General features: G+C 39.1%; 4 protein-coding genes across 4 annotated transcripts; 2 read left to right on the top strand and 2 right to left on the bottom strand.

Moving 5' to 3' along the window:
- Positions 1–720: 720 nt before the first annotated feature.
- otub1b (OTU deubiquitinase, ubiquitin aldehyde binding 1b) lies at positions 721–4395 on the top strand. The gene is made up of 7 exons (XM_034106055.2): positions 721–816; positions 2039–2103; positions 2269–2367; positions 2464–2582; positions 2873–2957; positions 3208–3402; positions 3846–4395. Exons 1-7 carry the CDS (start codon positions 732–734, stop codon positions 4041–4043), a joined length of 846 nt encoding a protein of 281 aa, XP_033961946.1. The 5' UTR covers positions 721–731; the 3' UTR covers positions 4044–4395.
- A 770-nt stretch (positions 4396–5165) lies between these two features.
- Positions 5166–10634, top strand: cskmt (citrate synthase lysine methyltransferase). The gene is made up of 2 exons (XM_034106337.1): positions 5166–5275; positions 9570–10634. Exons 1-2 carry the CDS (start codon positions 5197–5199, stop codon positions 10244–10246), a joined length of 756 nt encoding a protein of 251 aa, XP_033962228.1. The 5' UTR covers positions 5166–5196; the 3' UTR covers positions 10247–10634.
- A 559-nt stretch (positions 10635–11193) lies between these two features.
- On the bottom strand, positions 11194–15281 carry LOC117463855 (ependymin-like). The gene is made up of 6 exons (XM_034106338.2): positions 14386–15281; positions 14203–14237; positions 13961–14095; positions 13686–13878; positions 13445–13532; positions 11194–12831 (listed from the first exon to the last, which is right to left on the bottom strand). Exons 1-6 carry the CDS (start codon positions 14450–14452, stop codon positions 12708–12710), a joined length of 642 nt encoding a protein of 213 aa, XP_033962229.1. The 5' UTR covers positions 14453–15281; the 3' UTR covers positions 11194–12707.
- A 27-nt stretch (positions 15282–15308) lies between these two features.
- Positions 15309–18737, bottom strand: epdl1 (ependymin-like 1). Its single transcript, XM_034106400.2, has 6 exons — positions 18620–18737; positions 18393–18427; positions 16713–16847; positions 15980–16166; positions 15810–15897; positions 15309–15678 (listed from the first exon to the last, which is right to left on the bottom strand). Exons 1-6 carry the CDS (start codon positions 18681–18683, stop codon positions 15546–15548), a joined length of 642 nt encoding a protein of 213 aa, XP_033962291.1. The 5' UTR covers positions 18684–18737; the 3' UTR covers positions 15309–15545.
- Positions 18738–19473: the final 736 nt, after the last annotated feature.

Here is a 19473-nt window from a genome sequence, read left to right as displayed (position 1 = left end):
GGACTTGACCAACTAAAAGTAAACTTAAACATGTGTTTTAATCACTCATACCATTTAAATATGAACATATATGACGGATTGTTCACAATGTACATCAGAAAGGAATTCAATTTAGATGTTTTCTTGACCCCAACCCGGGGACAGTTGTAACAAACATCAGGGATGTTTGCAGCATACTTTAAATGTCACTGCTTAACTTTCACCTTTTGTCTCAATGAACACAGTATTCTTAAAATATGTATTGTTTTACATTAATATTATAGTTATTTTATTTATACAATCATTAAATAGCATTATTCATAGTCAAAAACTGCAACAACTATACTACAACTGATTGTTGTGACACTTTTTTAAAGCATTTACTGACATCCCATTATTTACGTAACATTCACTTTTGCATGTTCAAAAAAGCAATTTAAAATTGTATTTGGGTTGAATATCCTTGAAATCACCCCAAATATTTTTTTCTTTCTTTCTTTATGGTATTGTGTTGCCTATCATGACATGGCTCATTAGTTATGGGGACAACTTAGGCCACAAGTAAATAAGTAGCCAACTAGTTAAGTTTAAAAAGTAGGTTATTAGCAAACAAGACTGCTGATAGTTTGGTTTACTATCGGCAGTTTTGGCAAGAAAAGGTCTAATAACACCTAATTAAAAAAGTCAACCAACCAATCAAATAAAACTAACAGAAAATAAACAAACAAGACTGGACCGGAAGTGAGTAATGAATGAAGTCATGCAGAAGGAGGAAACAGATCTCGATAGCTAAGATGGCGGAGGAGCAGCAGGAATCATCACAGCCAGAGGTGGGGGGTGAGTGAAACAGTTGCAACACAAAATATACAACTAACAGTGTGGCCATTTCTCTTGCTAATGAAGCCCGAACCGACATGAGTGTCCGCTCGGCGTTTCAGCCGCTGTCCTCTCCGCGGGGCCGGGGGCTGGCATGGAGCGATGAGGCCACAGCTAGTTGGCTAATGTTAGCTAGCTACCGTTGCTACACAAAGAGAAAACGCTTGTTTAGTTACTGTCATGGCAGCAATAAGTGGCAGTCCCACAATTTTTGACTTGGGGAAATGTTGAAAATGTATGCTCAATATTAGAAGATGGGACATCCCGTTTTTAGTAGCTCGAACAACCGTTTCTGTCGTGACTTGAATTTGTTTTGTTTTCGCTCGGGTCGAGCTAGCCATGTTGAGCTGACTGACGTTATCTGGTGGTCTCAGTGAAGTGGTTTCATGTTAACTGCTGACTATGGCTGAATACTCTGTGGTGACGACATGTCATACAAATAGTGAGAGACAATATAGTTGTCTTCGTGCATGCTTTTACATTTTAAGTTCATATCCATTTGATTATTGTTTTTATTTACGTCAGTGCAATGTTGATTTCACTAACCAGCATGGGGGGGTAGAAGTACAAAAGTATAGGAATACTCTGTCAAAGTAAAAGTCCTGCATTCAAAATGTTACTTAAGAAAAGTACAGAAGTATTAGCATCAACATATACTTAAAGTTCCAAAAGTGAAAGTACTCATTATGCAGATTGCCCCACTTCAGAAAAATATAGGATGTGTTTTGATTATAATTAATGATGCATTAAAGTGTTATCAAAGCTGCTGAAGGTGCAGCTAGTTTTAATGACAGGGTATCTATCTTTACATCGTGTGTATTGTTGAAACTCCTTGCAGAAATTGTTTAGCTATTTGCTTAGCAAGTTCATTTTTGTAGACCTCTAGCCTTGTTTAGCTAAATAATTAATTAGCTCTAACAATGCTATCCTTAAAAATCCTGCACATTGCATTTGTGGCATGTTCAATATGCAGCACTGATCTTGGCAGCTATGTCTCCTCAGATTTTAACCTGACCAATTTTCTATCATGATATCCATTATTAACACTGGCCCTGATTTGATACAGATTTTTAAATCCAATTGCCAATCACCAGATTACATTTCAGCCATCATGGTGGCTATCATTTCCCTTTTTAGAGTTTGTACTCTGAACGCCTAATTATTCTGTCCCCTTCTCTAAAAGGAGGAGTGAACTGCCTCGCATACGACGAGGCCATCATCGCTCAACAGGACAGAATTCAGCAGGAGGTGAGAAATCTATTTTCAATGAAGATCCAGATCAAAAAGTTTCACATTCTATTCATTTTCAGAAGTGTTGTGTACTAGGGTTCTAGTATTCACTGTTTTGGTCAGAATAGAGGCACCCACGAGGGACGTTTTTCTAATGATCTATTTTGTGTGTGTGGGCTGTAGATAGCCAACAGTAACCCGTTAGTGTCGGACAGACAGGACCTGGCGGTGCTGCAGAGGGAGTACGCTGACGAGGACACCGTTTATCAGCTCAAGATCAAGGTCAGTCAAAGGTTACTGAACAAAACTCTATGTCTATTGCATACTCAAATAGTCTGTGCACAGTTTTTGTAAAACTATTTTTTTGTTTTGTTGCAGGACCTACATAAAAAATACTCGTGCATTCGTAAGACGCGACCAGATGGGAACTGTTTCTACAGAGCCTTTGGCTTCGCACATCTCGAATCGCTGCTTGAAGACAGCAAGGAACTTCAGAAGTGAGTGTCACAGTGGTTACTGTTTGTGCTGTAGTCACTTTTGTTGTAGTGTTTGATAGCGTTACTTTAGCTAAAGAGAGAGTGGAAGCGAAGCACCCGCAGGACATCCGAAGCAACAACAGATTTTCTGCTCAAAAAAGTATGGTCTGCTCTGTCAGGTGTTTTGTTGTCTGAGTGCGTAGCTCTTGGTTATTTTGTCCTGTTTTCAATTCTACTTAAGATCTAACAAACACTATGATTGATGGCCCACATTTCACAAGGTTTTTGAATACATGTTTTTGTCTCTTCAGGTTCAAAGCAGTTGCAACTAAAAGTAAACAGGACCTGGTTAATGAAGGCTTCACTGAGTTTACCATTGAAGACTTTCACAACACTGTGAGTGTCTTGTTCAAGAAAAATGACATTTCTTATTTACTTCTAAACTGCTGAGCCAAGCTGCAGATATTTCCCCTATATTATAAAGTAGCAGAAAGCATGATATTATTATTTTGTTTATTGAAGTGAACAGTAGTAACGTTTTATCGGATCAAAATTGTGAAAATGTTGAATCTCGCATTAGGTATACTATAGCTATCATCTTGTTGGATTATGTCTCTAATGATATGAATAATGTGTTTTCTCAAAGTTCATGGACCTGATCGATCTGTGTGAGAAACGGCCGACCCTGCAGGAAGTGCTGAACTCCTTCAACGACCAGAACGTGTCAGACTATTTGGTCGTGTACCTGCGGCTGCTCACCTCCGGCTACCTGCAGAGAGAGTACGGATTCTTTCAGCATTTCATCGAAGGAGGACGCTCCGTCAAGGAGTTCTGTCAGCAGGTTAGTTTTGAAAATGCTTTCTTTGGTGAACTTCACCAAAGAAAACGTCTAGTTCATGAGAAACAAATGTGGGTCTCTAAATGATCATTTTAATAGAAAAGATGGGTTTAAACGCATTTATGTACAAATTGAAATGTGCTTTTTTTGCATCAAAAAAAGTCAGCCATTCTTGGGTGAATAAGATAAGATATACTTTATTGATCCTTAATTTGAGAAATATTTTCATTACAGAAGCTTGTAAACAAGGCATTGCACACGTTGGGTGAAAATGAGTAGGAAATTATCAAACCAAAAAATATGTACATATTGACAGTGAAAGATACATATCTTTAAGGATGTGTCAGAAATGACACATCCTTAAATCTATCCATTCCAGTTCTGCAAAAACAAACTCACAATAAACAAACTAATACCTGATTTAAATGTTTTCCTTGTTTTCAAAGGAGGTAGAGCCCATGTCTAAAGAAAGCGACCACATTCACATCATCGCCTTAGCCCAGGCCCTGGACATTTCCATCCTGGTGGAGTACATGGATAGAGGAGAGGGAGGAACAGTCAATCACCACGTCTTCCCTGAAGGAGGCGACCCACGCATCTTCCTCCTCTATAGACCCGGCCATTACGACATCTTGTACAAATAACACTCGTGGCCACAGCCCATCTCATCGTCTGGGTAAAAAAAAAATAACTTCAGCAGCCGCATTGATGAAGCATACATCTGTGTACGAGATTACACACATGTATTTGAAAAAAATTAAAATAGTCACATTACATGCGTCCCGTTCCCCTCTCGCCCCCAAACTCCCAAGTTTCTCCTCAGTCATCACAAAATGGTTAATAAAAAAAACAACTTTGGAAAATAGAAGTGACTCCAGGCATTTATAGTTGTACAGGTTTTTTTCTTCTTTTGTGGTTGTAAATGTGATCTACTTGCTTTATGTTGGATTATTTTCCTTTGTTACACTGCGTTTTATTAAAGGGATTTAAATCTTGTTTCTTGTGCAGTGCTTTTTTTCTAAGAGTCAGGTTGAACAAGGGCTGCAACAAATTATCATCAAATAATCACTTTTTCTCTCACCTGAAGAAATCTACATGTTTAACTTCTGTACACTTAATCATTAAGCATCATCAAACTTTACAACCACACATTTGAGATCTTGGTTTCAGATTATGCATGGTTTCCCAGGGTAAATTAACAATAAGAGGTTTCATGCAGAAAAACTGCATTGCAAGTTAAGTTTCTAATTATTGACTTGCCTTCTACCCCTGACAGATCAGCTCTCCCCCATACTCGTTCAATTACAATTAATTAATAAACATTGTAAATATCCTGTCAATTACACCTCCAACTGTAAAATAGACTTATTCTGAAGCAGTAGGACTAAGTGCACCATTAGAATAATAACGCTTAAAACAATCGGACAAATATAATAAAATAAGGGTATTGTAGCTGTAGGCCTACGATACTCTACCTGGAACATCCATCTAAACAGCTTAATAGGTTACATGGTTATTGGTGGATTTGTTTAATCAAATGCTTTAAATACAATAAATAAGGGTTTACTGAAGTTACTACAGGAAAACAGTTGCTTCTTTTTATCATCAAACATATGTGCTTTGTTTACAACACATGCGCAGTCCCGTCATTGCTGCATAACCTAGTCAAATATCGTCTCTAAATCAACAGATGATGTCTCCTACTACTTTTTGTTGGTTATTGGTACCAAGAAATATGGGCGGAGTGAGAGCTCTTACTTTGGGGGAAGAGTAAGACAAGCAGGACTCTGACAGAAAATGTCTCCGCTAGCAAAGTCGCTGACAATGTCAGGAAGGAGGATAGCTGCAGCGTGGATACGGCATCACTCTATTACAAGTGCGTTCAACGTGTAATTACTAATTTTAAGTGCATATGGGTTTAAATGTTTTGTATTGGTGTTGTGACATGAGAGACACATGATAAGGTCACTAGCAGTCAACAAGCTAATTAGCGTTAGCCAAGGAGACAACTTGGTACAGGGAGTTAGAACTGTTGTATGTTAGTGGACGAGTTAACTTTTATTGATTTAGGAAGTTTTACTGAGTTGCAGGTTTGTGTACAAATGAATTCAAGAGTCGAGTGAATGTGACGTCTCCATCGGAGGCGAACGCATCCTACAGCTAGCAGAGTAGCATATGTTTTCACTCAACACTTTTTTAAATGATGGTCAGTGGGCGTTGTTGTGTCCTTGGCTGTAAGAACCGACCCCACGACAAACGGCAACAAGAGAAGATGGACCATGGGATCAGGTTTTATTCGTTTCCCACATGGAAACTACGAGGCAGACTATGTAGCCAACATCACCAAGAGACGCCAGATGGCATGGGTGGCAGCTGTGAGAAAGAGAGACCTCACCTTTGACAACATACCCATGTCGGCCAAGGTCTGCTCTCTGCATTTCCATACAGTGAGTTTATCATGATCAGAGGGGGAAGAAGTACACTGATCTTAAGTAATGGTAGAAGTACCAGAGTGTAAGAATACAATTAAAAGTCCTGCAATCAAAATGTTACTCAAGTAAAAGTACACAAGTATGAGCAGCAAAAATATACTTATAAAGTACAAAAAGTATTGTAGGTGGAGTTAATTTGAATTACTTTTTATACTGCAGGTGTAACTAAAGTCTTTAAGTGTTTATATGTCACATTAACAATCCAAACGTGCAAAGTAACTAAAGATATTATATTTGTATTTGTATCATACTAAGAACATTCTTGAAGAAAAAAATACTCTTTATAACTGTCTATTTCTCCCTTACCTTTACTACTGCTCCGAAATATGGGGAAACACGTACTCAACAAATCTACAAAAAACAACAACATTACGAATAGTCTGTGGTGTTGGTAAATATGAACACACAACTCCCATATTTAAAAAAACTCAATCTATTAAAATGTGTTGACATAGTACAGCTTAAAACAGTACTGATTATGCACAACATTTTCCATAACAAAATGCCTAATAATATTCAAAAGCCGTTCCAAACCACAGCGTGAACATACAAATGTAAAAAAGTCACTTGAAAATAAGTGTTCACAATGTCTATATGCAATTATGCATATATTATTATTATTATTCATTTGCCTGTACATGTTTACATATATATTTATATATAGTATTTTCATTTTCAAAAAAAGATAGTTGAAACTGCTATTGACAAGTGCAGAAAATGACCCTATATATATATATATATATTTATATATATATATTAGGGGTGTAACGGTTCACAAACATTTCGGTTCGGTACGTACCTCGGTTTTTAGGTCACGGTTCGGTTCGGTACGTTTTCGGTACAGCAGAAAAAATGATCACAAAACATAACATATTTTTTTAAAATTATTATTAAACTGTGAATAATGTATTCACTCAAATAAATACAAAATAAAATAAACATTAAGGTGCAGCATTTCGATGAACTGAAATAATCTGTATTTGAACTTTACTGTACTAGTACTCACAAAACATAAACTATTAGTTTTGGGTTTTTAATTATTATTAAACTATGAATATTCACTCAAATAAATATAAAATATAATAACATAAACATTAAGGTGCAGCTTTTCGATTAACTGAAATAATCTGTATTTGAACTGTACTGTACTAGCACCTAAGCAGCCAGTTAGACATAATGACTTGCTTGTCATTGTATTTTCATGTTGTTTGAAAGAAAGATGAACTTGTCCACATTGCTTGCCGAAAGGGCAGATCTGCTGGCACTAGCAATGTCTCCTGCCGTGGAGAACACCCTCTCTAGGGACAGAGGTAGCAGATACAGTCAGGTAGCGCTTTGCTAACATGGCAACATAAGGATATTTGGCGTTTGTAATAGCTTTGGCTCGGTCTGAAGTTTTTGCGAGTGGTGGAGGCTTAAATGCTAGCGGGAGTTGGGTTTGCACTTCAGTCTTTTGGTACCGGTGATATTCACGTTCGGGTGATGCCTTTTCAAATGAGTGTGCAAGTTTGATGTATTGCCAGCCGCGTAACCAATTTTAGTTGAACAATGCCGACAAACAGCGTTGGTTCGGTCCACCTGTCTTTGTCCGTCATCCTTGTTCGTAACTGCGAAACCAAAATGTTCCCAAACCGGACACTTCAATGATGCTGGAGGATTTTCGAGCTCAACTTTATCTGCGTTCACCATTTCGACAGTTCCTCAAATTACTGACAACATTTGAACGCATCCCTCTGACCAGCTCGTCCAATGAAATGACTTGCTCGCTCTATGACGCGTTGATCACAATGGGAGCAAATTACTCTGAATGCTGCGACGCAGCACCTGAGAATGCTTCCAAGAAGTTGTTCACGTTCTCATTTTTTTACGTTTAACGTTATATGCGTTCGGTACACTTCGGTACACACGTGTACCGAACCGAAGGGCCCGTACCGAATAATTTCGGTACGGGTACGTGTACCGTTACACCCCTAATATATATATATATATATGCATTTATTGTTTTCCTGCCCTAACTTTTATTACATTTTTTCTCCTGTTTTCTTTATTTCTTTGTACTCCTTCATTTCTATACATTTTTGACGCAATAATGCCGATGTTGTATTAGGATGATGCAAGGGAGGGCTACTTTCCATAAGCTATGCTTCAGCCCTCCCACTTCTACTAATTTTGTTTATCTTTGTGTGTATGAATTATAGCTTTTTAGTTTTTTGGATCAATAACAAAATATATACTTTCAGCTTGGGGGCCCCCTAGTGGCCGCGGGGGCCCTATGCATCTGCATAGTCCGCCTATAGGAAGAAACGGCCCTGCAAGCTAACAAACATTATCCAGCGACAGCAACCTTACACAGAAACAATCACAACTTTCTTTTCTCAGAAAGTTAATTTTCACCCTGCTGACAGTATGAATCCTTGAAGTTTTTCAGGAACACCAGCATATCAGGCGGCTGTGGCTCAGTGGATACTAGAGTGCTGGACTTTGAATCAAGGATGGCAAATTTGAGTGTGTATCCATTGTGTAACGGCCCGTCTACACTACAGCGTCGAAAGCTCCAAGCAGCTCCAAGCTGCCCATTCACTTTCAATGGGATGACGTCACGTAGCCGCGCTTTTTCGCCGAACTGAATTGTGGGTAGCCGAGCGAGGCGTCTCAGGCGACCCAGGCGACCAGAAGTTGAACATTGTTCAACTTCTGGTCGCCTGGACGCCGGAGTAGCCAGCGCCAGCCAATCAAATCCCGTTTCCCAAAATCTGACAGCTGAAGCGCTAGCCAATCAAACCGCGTCTAAGCTGGGAGAGATATCCCGCCGTTCATTTCTATATTTTCAAAAAAAGTCGGAGGAGAAACTAACTATCGCCGTAGCGAATCACCCGGTTTTGTATGACCAGACCCACTCACCACTGCCTCTGCCACCTCCCTCCATGCTGGTTCCTCCGGTTTGTGTCCCGGTAGGTGAAGAGGGTCTGGTCATACAAAACCGGGTGATTGCTACGGTGATAGTTAGTTTCTCCTCCGACTTTTTTTGAAATATAGAAATGAACGGCGGGATATCTCTCCCAGCTTAGACGCGGTTTGATTGGCTGGCGCTTCAGCTGTCAGATTTTGGGAAACGGGATTTGATTGGCTGGCGCTGGCTACTCCGGCGTCCAGGCGACCAGAAGTTGAACAATGTTCAACTTCTGGTCGCCTGGGTCGCCTGAGACGCCTCGCTCTGCTACCCACAATTCAGTTCGGCGAAAAAGCGCGGCTACGTGACGTCACCCCATTGAAAGTGAATGGGCAGCTTGGAGCTGCTTGGAGCTTTCGACGCTGTAGTGTAGACGGGCCGTAAGAGTGCCATCTGCTGACTGTTTACTGTAAAGTGTCAAAAGAGGGGCACCAACGTCAGTATCAGTGATCAAGATTATTTGACCATTCTTCTCTTAATTCATAAGATGTGTTGTCATTAATTTAATATTGTAAAATAATGCTCCTTTGACTCGTTCAAGAGCTTCTTTCTCCTCTTTTTCTTCTTTTGCCGCGTACTTCATAATACTTTTGCACTTATACTTAAAACATTTTCTTACAAGCAGTGAGGACACATTTAATTAACGTATTTGTTACTAAGGTTAGTTCCAAATGCTAATGCTCACTTACTTACTCTCATGGTATAATCTCATCTGTGTTTCTCCTTAGCTGATCTCATTGAAAACATGGATAAGAAAGTAACCTGGGACCGCTTCTATGCTGAGAACAGAAACAGGACAACCACCTTCAAAAACTTTGAGTGGTTCTTCGGATTCGATGCCATCCGGGACTTCATCATGCCATCCTTGCAGACCAAGTCCCACGGAGACGCTCTGCTCCACGTCCTGGATATGGGCTGTGGCACTTCCGCTATAGGGCCCTGTATTTACAGACACTCTCATCTCCCGGTGCGGGTCACGTGTGCGGACATCTCTCCCATAGCTGTGAGACAGATGCTGGAGCACATCCAAGCCAATACCATCCAACCCCACAATGCTTCCTCTCAGCTTGAGTTTGTAGAGCTGGACTGCACGGAGCTTCAGACACACTATGTGTGTAGAAGTGTGGACCTTATAGTGGACAAGGGCACCACAGACGCCTTGCTGAGGTCCAAGGAGGGCAAAGGGAAGGCTGGTCTGGTGCTGAAGCAGTGTTTGAAGGTGTTGCGTAGCTCAGGATCGCTGCTCCAGTTCTCAGATGAAGACCCTGATGCCAGGCTCGTGTGGCTGGAGACTGAGGCCCAGGAGGCGGGGGTGATGTCATCAGATGTTAGTGTGCAGGAGGTGGGGGAGCTCAGGGGAATGACTTACTACTGCTACCAGGTGACTCCTCGTCCTATTGTATAGCAGCTTTATACAATACAATAAATACATGGAGGGCCATAATATTGTATAAGTAAGTTATTAAACACCATTTTTAAAGAAGGGATGTTTGTTTTATTCTTCATACCTCATTGTTTAAATGTTTTTATTTGTCACAGCGGGTTACAAATACATTTCCGCCAAATACATCCATGTATAATATTCTCATTCAAACACGCTAACACAGACAGTTCAGTTATGAGGCTGACCATATGCACTTTAAGAGTTAATGTACTGAGATGTGGCGGTCCTCACTCTTCCATCTCTTGTGTAGTATACTTTTTTGTTTAACCTTTTCATGGTACTCAGTAGTACTTTGACTTTGCTATGACATTTTCGTGGCGTACAATAAAATGATTCTTATTGCATATTATACTATGACTTTTGCATTTGTTTGTCCATGGCATACTGTACTACTCTGCCTTTTTAATTCATTCATTTTTTTTACGTCATACTATATATGTCTTCTTCTTACGGCATTAATTTTGTGACATGTTAATGCAGTACGATACAATGATTTTCTTTAGATTTTTAAAAAGACATTGAAAAAAAAAAAAAGAAGCAATATACTATACTACAACTTATTGCCTTTATGGCCTACTTGTTTTTAATGAAAAGTTTTATTATTAACATGTTCATCTTCATGATGTCTCAGACATTGTATAATGTATACAAAAAAACTTGGTATAGAATGCTGAAGAACCTGAAAAAACGTCATAGTATTATGTCAAGAAAAATGTTGTGGTCTGATTGTCGAAAAATCTAAAATAAAGCTATTTTGAAAAAAGTCATATGTATGTCAAAAGTATCCACAAATAATGAAGAATAGTTTGTTAAAAATATCAAAACAATTATATATATGTCGATATATATAACTTGTTTTTTATATATTTACGACATACTATACTATGTCTTCTTTTTCCTTTTTTCACATACTTTACATACTTTACATACTTTAGCATATTTTGACATACTATACTATTATATATACTATTATACTAACACGTTTTAATTACCGTCATTACCTTTTTTTTTTTCATTGCATACAATACTATTACTTTTTTGTGATTTTTTCAAGAGACAAATTGACATTTGACATGGCACACAGCTTTGTCTTTTATGGTATTTTATTTAGCTAGTTCTTTTTTTCTATTATTGACATAAACACCAAGAAATAATTGCATATTGAAGATAAAACAAAAATCAACCTCAGCATTTATTTAGTGGTTTAATATTTGAATACATTTTGACCTGATTAAAACATGAAGTAATACAAATTCCAAATGCACATCTCCAAATGTGTGGGAATTAAAGTGCAACACTGCCCCCTTGTGTATGTATGAATATATAGTATCCATTATGAAAAATCAAGTCTCGGTTATGTTATGAGCCCTCCCTCTCTGCTCTGTTTGTCTGCTGCTGTCAGGGAGGGTCCCAAAAGTGTTCCAGGAGCCATCCAGGCCCAGTTTGGTTCGTCACTTGCCCGCTGCACTGGCACACACATTACACCCTTATAAGTACTGTATAATATATTGTCTTGTTTCCTGTGGTGGTGTCTTGATGATTGATTTAATAAATGCATCACTAACCTGACATGTCTCCTCTCTTTAGTAGCATTTCCTGAGCTGGTTTGTGACAGTTAAGATTTAAAAGTAAAGAGTAAATGAGTTTAAATAAATAATTTACTTATTTTTAAGTATAGTGATCATCACAAACATTTGTATCTTTAATTTACCCAAGTGCGGATGTGCTGACATACAGTAGGTCAACATCTCAGTTTGAGTAGTACGGTTTATGACCAATACATGCAGTATTAATAACATTCCCACCAGCCTCAGCTAATTATATTCAGTGCTAATTAAGAAACACTAACTAAGATGGTGAACATGGGAAACATACCATTACATTACATGTTAGACGCTTTTATCCAAAGCGACTAACATACTCAATACTGTGGGCAATCCCCACAGGAGCAATTTGGGGTGAAGGCTCTATCCACTGCACCACACGCCCCCCAGCTGAGCATTAGCATCATGTGCATGTTAGCCTTTTGCACTGCTGTGCCATACCTTCACTGGGTTAATGTAAATCAAAGTAGAACATACCTTAATAAACAGATTTCAAAAGCAAGCAAAAAAAACTAAAACAATCTGAATGATTTGATTTCTGATTGTCTATTACTGTCACATCATAAGTGACTTTTTAACTGTAGCCTATCATTTACTTCAACTGTTTTGTTGTCAATCACTTCTTACACTAATGGTTATACACACACAAAACTAACAGGAATTGTATTGATTCAAATGTAATTAATTGCGTCATGAATTCTACCCAAAGATATACCACACCAATGACTGCTACTCAAGTAAAGAAACAATAGAGTGCAAAGAGTCATATTAGAGTATTCATCATCAAAGTGCATCACATATCTAAAACATAGTCTGTTTTAAAACAAGCTGAAGAAGGTCGCTGGATCCTCATCCTCCTCTTCCTCCAGCTGGGCGTCCTTACAGAAACGTGGAGGGATGAGATCTTGAGGCTCCGCTAATCCAATGACGTTGTTGAAGAAGCTGAAGGTTAAACAAAACATGAAGATCCCATGATGAACTAGCAAACATAACAATGGACGCTACAATAATGTACTGAAATCAAAGAAGATGCAAAAATATAAACCACAACATTTTATTTTTAGCAGTCGTTATGCTAAACTAAGCTAACCCTCTGCTGGATTGAGCTTTATATTTTACAGAAGATATGTAGTCTAAATAATCATCGCACGCTGCAAGAAAGAGAAAAAGCTTATATGTCGTATGATCTTAAAACCTTGGTTGCTGATTGGCTAATGGTTACACAAGCCAAACAAATCGTTATGACATCATAAAGTGGACAAAATCTGATCAGCTCATTATCAGACAAGTTTTTATATAAATAGATCAGGACAAAAAGCGAGCGAATCTTTTTTCATGAAACTTTCAGAATCTCATGTTTATACTTGAAAAAGAGGATTTTGCATAATAGGTGACCTTTAAAACACCAGTTACACTGACACACAGAAATGAAACTTGTCCATTACAATTTTAAAACCTGTGTTTGACAAGTCCAAGCACATTTGACAATGGTTGATAAAGTCTTGTATTGTATTCTTTCAAATAACTTGTGTGAGTTGTCTGTGCACTCACTGACCTGGTCACCATCCACCCACTTTTGCTGGTGTGAAACATGGTGGTGATAGGGACGCATCCAAACTCTGTGACGGTGCTAATGTACTTCGCTGCAGAAACAAAAGAAGATCACAAGTTAGCTGAGGCAGCGAAACCAGACCAGCAGGTTTTGTAAGCATCGACAGAAGAATCACAGAAAGTCATGTGCTGCAAACGCTGCATATCTGTCTAATTTCCTCTCTGTTAACTTCCTCTAAATCTACCTGTTCTATTCTTCATCTGCAGCTCTCCTTCCCATGTGTTGACCAGGACCCCCTGCCCTGGTCCCGAGGAGCTGCCCAGCACCACCTGTCCTAGCAGGTTAGCGTCCTCTGGGATGGCCAGTGGGTGAAAGTCTGTCTTCAGTGGCTTCTTGCAGCATGTTTTGTTCTTCCTATCTATCTTGTACATGACGCCCTGGAGGACAGATTAGCAGTAAAGATGAATATGTGTTGCACACGGCATCTCTGAATGCAGATATACATGTTATTGTCATTACCTTTTGGAAGAGTAGAAGTACATCGAAGTGGAAGCTCTTATTGTCATAACTTCCACACTCTCTGAGGCGGATTCGCTGTCCCAGTGCGTCATAGGTGTACTTGGCATAAGCCATCAGATTCTCTTTCTGGGTAGCCTTGGAAAAGGATACAAATGTATTATTAAAGCAAATTAGATCTTTTTTGAATGAAAGTAATCCAATATGTTTTGTTTACACTATTGTGAAAGGAGATACACACTTACCACAGAGAGAGTTCCAGTCAGCAGTCGTGGGGATTCTGTTACAAATAAAATAAATGTTTTTATTAAAAATGGATCATATACGTCAAAGCTTGCAAACATTTCTTCATAAAGCAAAAACAGAACTGATCGTCATCATTCACAGGGAAACCAGATGACAAAGTCACATCTTTTTGTTCTACTGACTGCATGGTTTGGGTCTCTGAGCCAGGCAGCACGCTGACAGCAACACCAGCAGGATGAAGGCTCTCATGCTGTCCGACGGCAGAAACACTTTCCTCTGCACACAGATCCAGATATGCTGCTGCAACAGAGTTCACTTCCTTCTAAACAAACAGGGGAGGCTCCCGGTCTGCATCCACTGCCAGGTTTTCTAACAGTCCTGAGAAGCTCACACACCTGCCCTCAGAATATATCTTTGTTAATGTTATTAATGTGCAGCATCCCCGTGACCCGAGGTTTATATCTAGCCTGAGATGTTTAATCACGACATCTCATTTCTTTCTCCCAATAGTTGCAATCTTTTATTGTCGTAGCACATTTTTTATGTAAACCTTTAAAATAGGCCTTCCGGGGGACTATTTGTAGTATCTAAAATGAACATGTTTTGCACGGATGTTTATTTCTGAAATGATATACCGTACTTTTCGGACTATAAGCCGCGACTTTTTTCCCCATTTTTTTTGTACCGGTAACGGCCACTAGGGAACCTCCTAAAGCTATGGATTTTACAGGTAAAATGAACCACCTTTAACTCTATGGGCTCTATGACCGGTCCGCCACCTTTAAGCGGCGGGCTCCAGCAGGAAAAGCTGGAGGCCGGAAAAGAGTGGGACAGGTAGCGCGCCAAAGTAAAAGTGGAACCGAGAGACAGAACGAGAGCAAGACAGACGGACAATTTAGCTGCTGCCGCTTATATGCAGGTGCGCTTTATAGTCCGAAAAGTACGGTAGTCATGTTTATACAGTTTCCTGTTTTCACTAGACACTTGGAAATGTATTGTGAAAGATGTAGATTCTGTAAACGCTTGACATTTTGCCATGCGCCACTTTTGCCCATTATAATGCTGTATGATACGTTGTAATTAAACAGATAGACCAGTCGAAATGTGCTTTTTATACTTATATCTTTATTGATAGAAATCACAAGATTAAGTGACATGGCGATTTTACTTCAGAAAACATTCATAATTTCAGCCTTAAATTCAAGACAGAAAATTGTAAAAAAAAAACAAAAAGAAAAGTTTAGGTTGCATCATTTTGTTGACATTTTTTCCAGGAGTAAATGTGATATGAAAAAGGCTATGATCTATAGTTTCATTTGAAAAGGTATGTTAAAGGTGTCCCTCAGTGATTGTTATTGAACAAGCTGAAGAAGTCCACAGGCTCCTCATCACCAGCCTTCATCTCCGCGTGCTGGCAGTAGGCTGGAGGGTTAAGGTCTTGGGGGTCCAAAATCCCAATGACATTGTCAAAGTAGCTAGGAAACAGAAAGAAAGAGACACTTGGTGGGAAGCAAAACAATTGACATTTTCTAAAAGTCCCTGCTTGGCCTTTCATCATCATCAAACTATCCTTTCTGCTATATGGTGATTTCAACAGTGTACTTACCTAAACACCATCCATCCAAACCGGTCGGTGTGGAACAGAGTAGAGACAGGAATGCAACCAAATTCAGTGACTGTGCTCATGAACTTCCCTGTGAAGTTTGCAGAAGAAAAGGCATGTGTAATACAATCTAAGGCAGTCAATGCAGCACAAACTATAATGTGCTGTCCTACCTGCTTTCTCGGGGAGATCCCCCGTCCAAGTGTTGACCAGGAGTCCTTCTCCAGGTCCGGAAGAGCTGCCTAAAATAACCTGGCCCAACAGAGACGCATCCTTTGGGATAGCCATGGGTTGGAAGTCTCCCTTCAGAGGCATTTTGTTGCATGTGCGGTTGTGCCTGTGGATCTCATACATGGTAGCCTGAGGAGGAGAGTTGCCGGGTAATGACTTTTAAACCTGACTAACATCTATGCATAATACAATCATACCAACATATTCATTCCTGGTGATGGACCGGGTACTTTAATACCTTTACTTTAGTCTTATGGTTACTATTTTTATTTTGTTTTATTTATTCTATAGATTTTTACATTTTATTGTATCTATTCATTTTGCTGTCTGGGAGTTATTGTATTATCATACTTTGTACCTCCTTGTGTCACTAGCCTTTAAAAGCACTCAAACCTGTACATTCACATTCACTTCTTTACCAGGATTAATGTTGTCATAGACAGGTAAAGCAGGTATAAGCAGTAATTGTGAACTCTAAAACATAACACTAAAGATTATAGTCTTGTTGATGCCTCATGTTAATTATTTGCAAGGTGCACATACAACTCCTACTGCCATTAGAAAACTCTGAAGAGCAAATGCCTTTAATGGTGTCCAACTCCAGAGTGTGTTCAAATGTTAAATACTTCTGAACCGTTAAATTAATACTGATGTTTGTGTCATAGCGTCGGTCACCTCTCTGTAGAGCAGCAGAAGGTCGTAGCTGAACGTCTTATTCTCATAGGTCCCCAGCTCCATGAGTCTGATCCGCTGTCCCATTGCATCGTACAGGTACTTGGCATAGACCCACATATTTTCCTTCTGTGTGGACTGGAGAAAGATCATGTGAGCTTTGTACATAGCTGGGTCGATATCACTATAAAGTACCGTTGGTGTCCCCGTCAGAATCACTCAGTTATCAGGAAAATGTAGCAGAATAATGAAACTCTGAGGTCTTATTATAAATTCCAAACATTTAACAGTACAATGATAAGTCTCTTGAAATGGGTTTCCTTCATTTTATACCTTATTTTTGCATTGGATGTATGTGATTGTGCCATGTCCCACACACTATGCTAACTACAGTGTGTGTAATAATAAGTGCTTCAATTATACTACATTTAAAAAAAAAAAGGGGTTATTTGATAAAACGAGTCATTTTGATCATGTATATTCTATTTTCATAATAATATTGATTCATATATATTTTTCATGTGTCCCTGACATTTGCTGTCCACCCTGTCATTAAGGGGTAACTGCCCCATAAAAACCCCTATGATGTTTTCAGCGACATCACTACCACCATTCTGTCTTTCCTCAATAGACATTGGCTAGTTGCAAAGTAAGTTTGTAAACTTATATTTCGAAATTGTAATCATATTATGTGTGTAGTTGGATGTCGTCAAGCTTAACATGTCCACTCTGTCATAGTGAAATGTCAATTAATATAAAAACCTTTCAGAAATTCGAAATATATTTGTTAAACAGTACACAGTCACTCAGGTCCCACAGGCAACATTTGCTCTCCGTCCCACGCACCCACCTCAAGACCCGCGTGATCGAGAATTCGCGGCTGTGGCTCCTAAATTATGAAATGCTCTGCCTGCTCATCTACGATCTGCGGAGTCTGTTGACTCTTTAAAACTATTTTAAAGACATTCCTGTTTGATCAGGCAACCGGTATGCCTGATTTTATTCCATTTAATACTATGTTTTTATTTTGTTTGTTTTAAATTTCATTTGTGAGTTTTGTTTTATTGTGTTTTTATTTTGTCTTAATTATGCTCTGGTGCTTTTATGACTTCTTAACATGTGTGCTGTGGGTTAATTGATCATTGTACGCCTCCTATGTTGTGAAAAGCGCTTTATAAATAAACTTTACTTACTTACTTGCTAACTGAATCATGTTGCTAACTGAAGGTCCACCATGTGCTCATTAAATGCTAATATTAGCCAAAAATGTCCACCCGGCACCCTGTCATTGTCCACCCTGTCAGCAAGCCTTCCATAAATGATATAAAATGTACATTTTCAGAAAGCTATAGTCCCTTTCTCAACAATATATTTCAGTCAATGGAAAAAGTATTTGGATAATAATTAAATTGTGGCAAACTATTTGTACCATTGTCCACCCTGTCAGCAAGCCTTCCCATGGCAGGGTGGACATGGTACAAATAGTTTGCCATCATTTCATTATTATCCAAATACTTTTTCCATGTTTCCATGTTTTTTTGTTTTAAGTTGCAAACATATGAATGTTATGGATGTTCTTTCAAAAGTGAGTCTTCATCTTCCTATTTCACATGTTGTAATTGTGCTGAGTCATTGCTCAGGTTCTGCTTAATGATGCTCATACAAAACACAATAAACACTCACCATAGCGAGGGCTCCGGTGAGAAGAGGAGGACTTGCTGTGGAAAGAATTGTGAAATTACAACATTGCATTAAATAAAATACTAAAGATTGAAACACATAAAGCTGGATCCCTGTGTAAGTCAGCAATAGGAAACATTGACACTACCAATTTGACTGTTCAGAAAGCACAAGATATGATAAGAAATGAGATAAATCCAACAACCACAATCACTTTTTAGTTTACTTACAGCATGGTCGAGGCTCCTGAGCCAGGCAGCCTGCAAGGAGGCACGACAGTATTAAGAGTTTCATTCTTATGGCTTCCACTGTCTGTTGTCAGGCAGCCACAAACACTCTGGTGCTCGAGAGGGGACTCTCTTCCTTATAAACACAGTTCCTGAGGAACTGAGGAGAGAGACTCCCTTCCAGGTTTTACCATTAACCCTATAACTCTCATTACAGTTAAACATCTGAGTGAAACACTTCTGCTATCAGGTTTCCCATGACATCAAAGCATTACACCACCCTACTCATGGCACTTCAACTCTATGATCACAGAGGACTGTTTACCTGTTATAACATGTTAAGATCACATTTAGCTGAATTACATGACAGGGTAAAGGTACAAATATACACTACTTCTCAGGGAAATATGATACGTTCTGCTTTTTAGAAAGCACATACAGAGTGACTGTGAGCTCCAGTGGGTCAGGGGTAAAGAATGATGTTGGTGTTAACAAATTGTTGGAGCCAATTTGTGTGTGTGTGTGTGTGTGAACGCGTCATCTAATCTGCGCACCTGGGAGCACGGGAGGTAATCAAGATATATGTGGGCACAGGTGATCAGTGGGGATGAGAGGTTAGAGAGGAAGCCACACGTTTTTCAACCGTGTTGACAGTGTGCGTGATTGTGATATGTTAACCAAGATTTTAGATAGGCCTAAAAGAACCTTTTAACATTTTATAAAGAAATAAAGCATTACAAATTACGTCATGGTGGACCTCATCCTTCACCACAACACGCGTTGGGAACTCTGGCTGCTAACCTCCATGAGTGGCTTTGTTTTGATGAGCGATCGCCGCTACACAAATGATGGAGGCT

The sequence above is a fragment of the Pseudochaenichthys georgianus genome, chromosome 18 (genome assembly GCF_902827115.2).
Source record: "Pseudochaenichthys georgianus chromosome 18, fPseGeo1.2, whole genome shotgun sequence".
Lineage (NCBI taxonomy): Eukaryota > Metazoa > Chordata > Actinopteri > Perciformes > Channichthyidae > Pseudochaenichthys > Pseudochaenichthys georgianus.
Note: the sequence above shows the minus strand (reverse complement) of the source record. Positions and strands in the feature narration are given on the sequence as shown.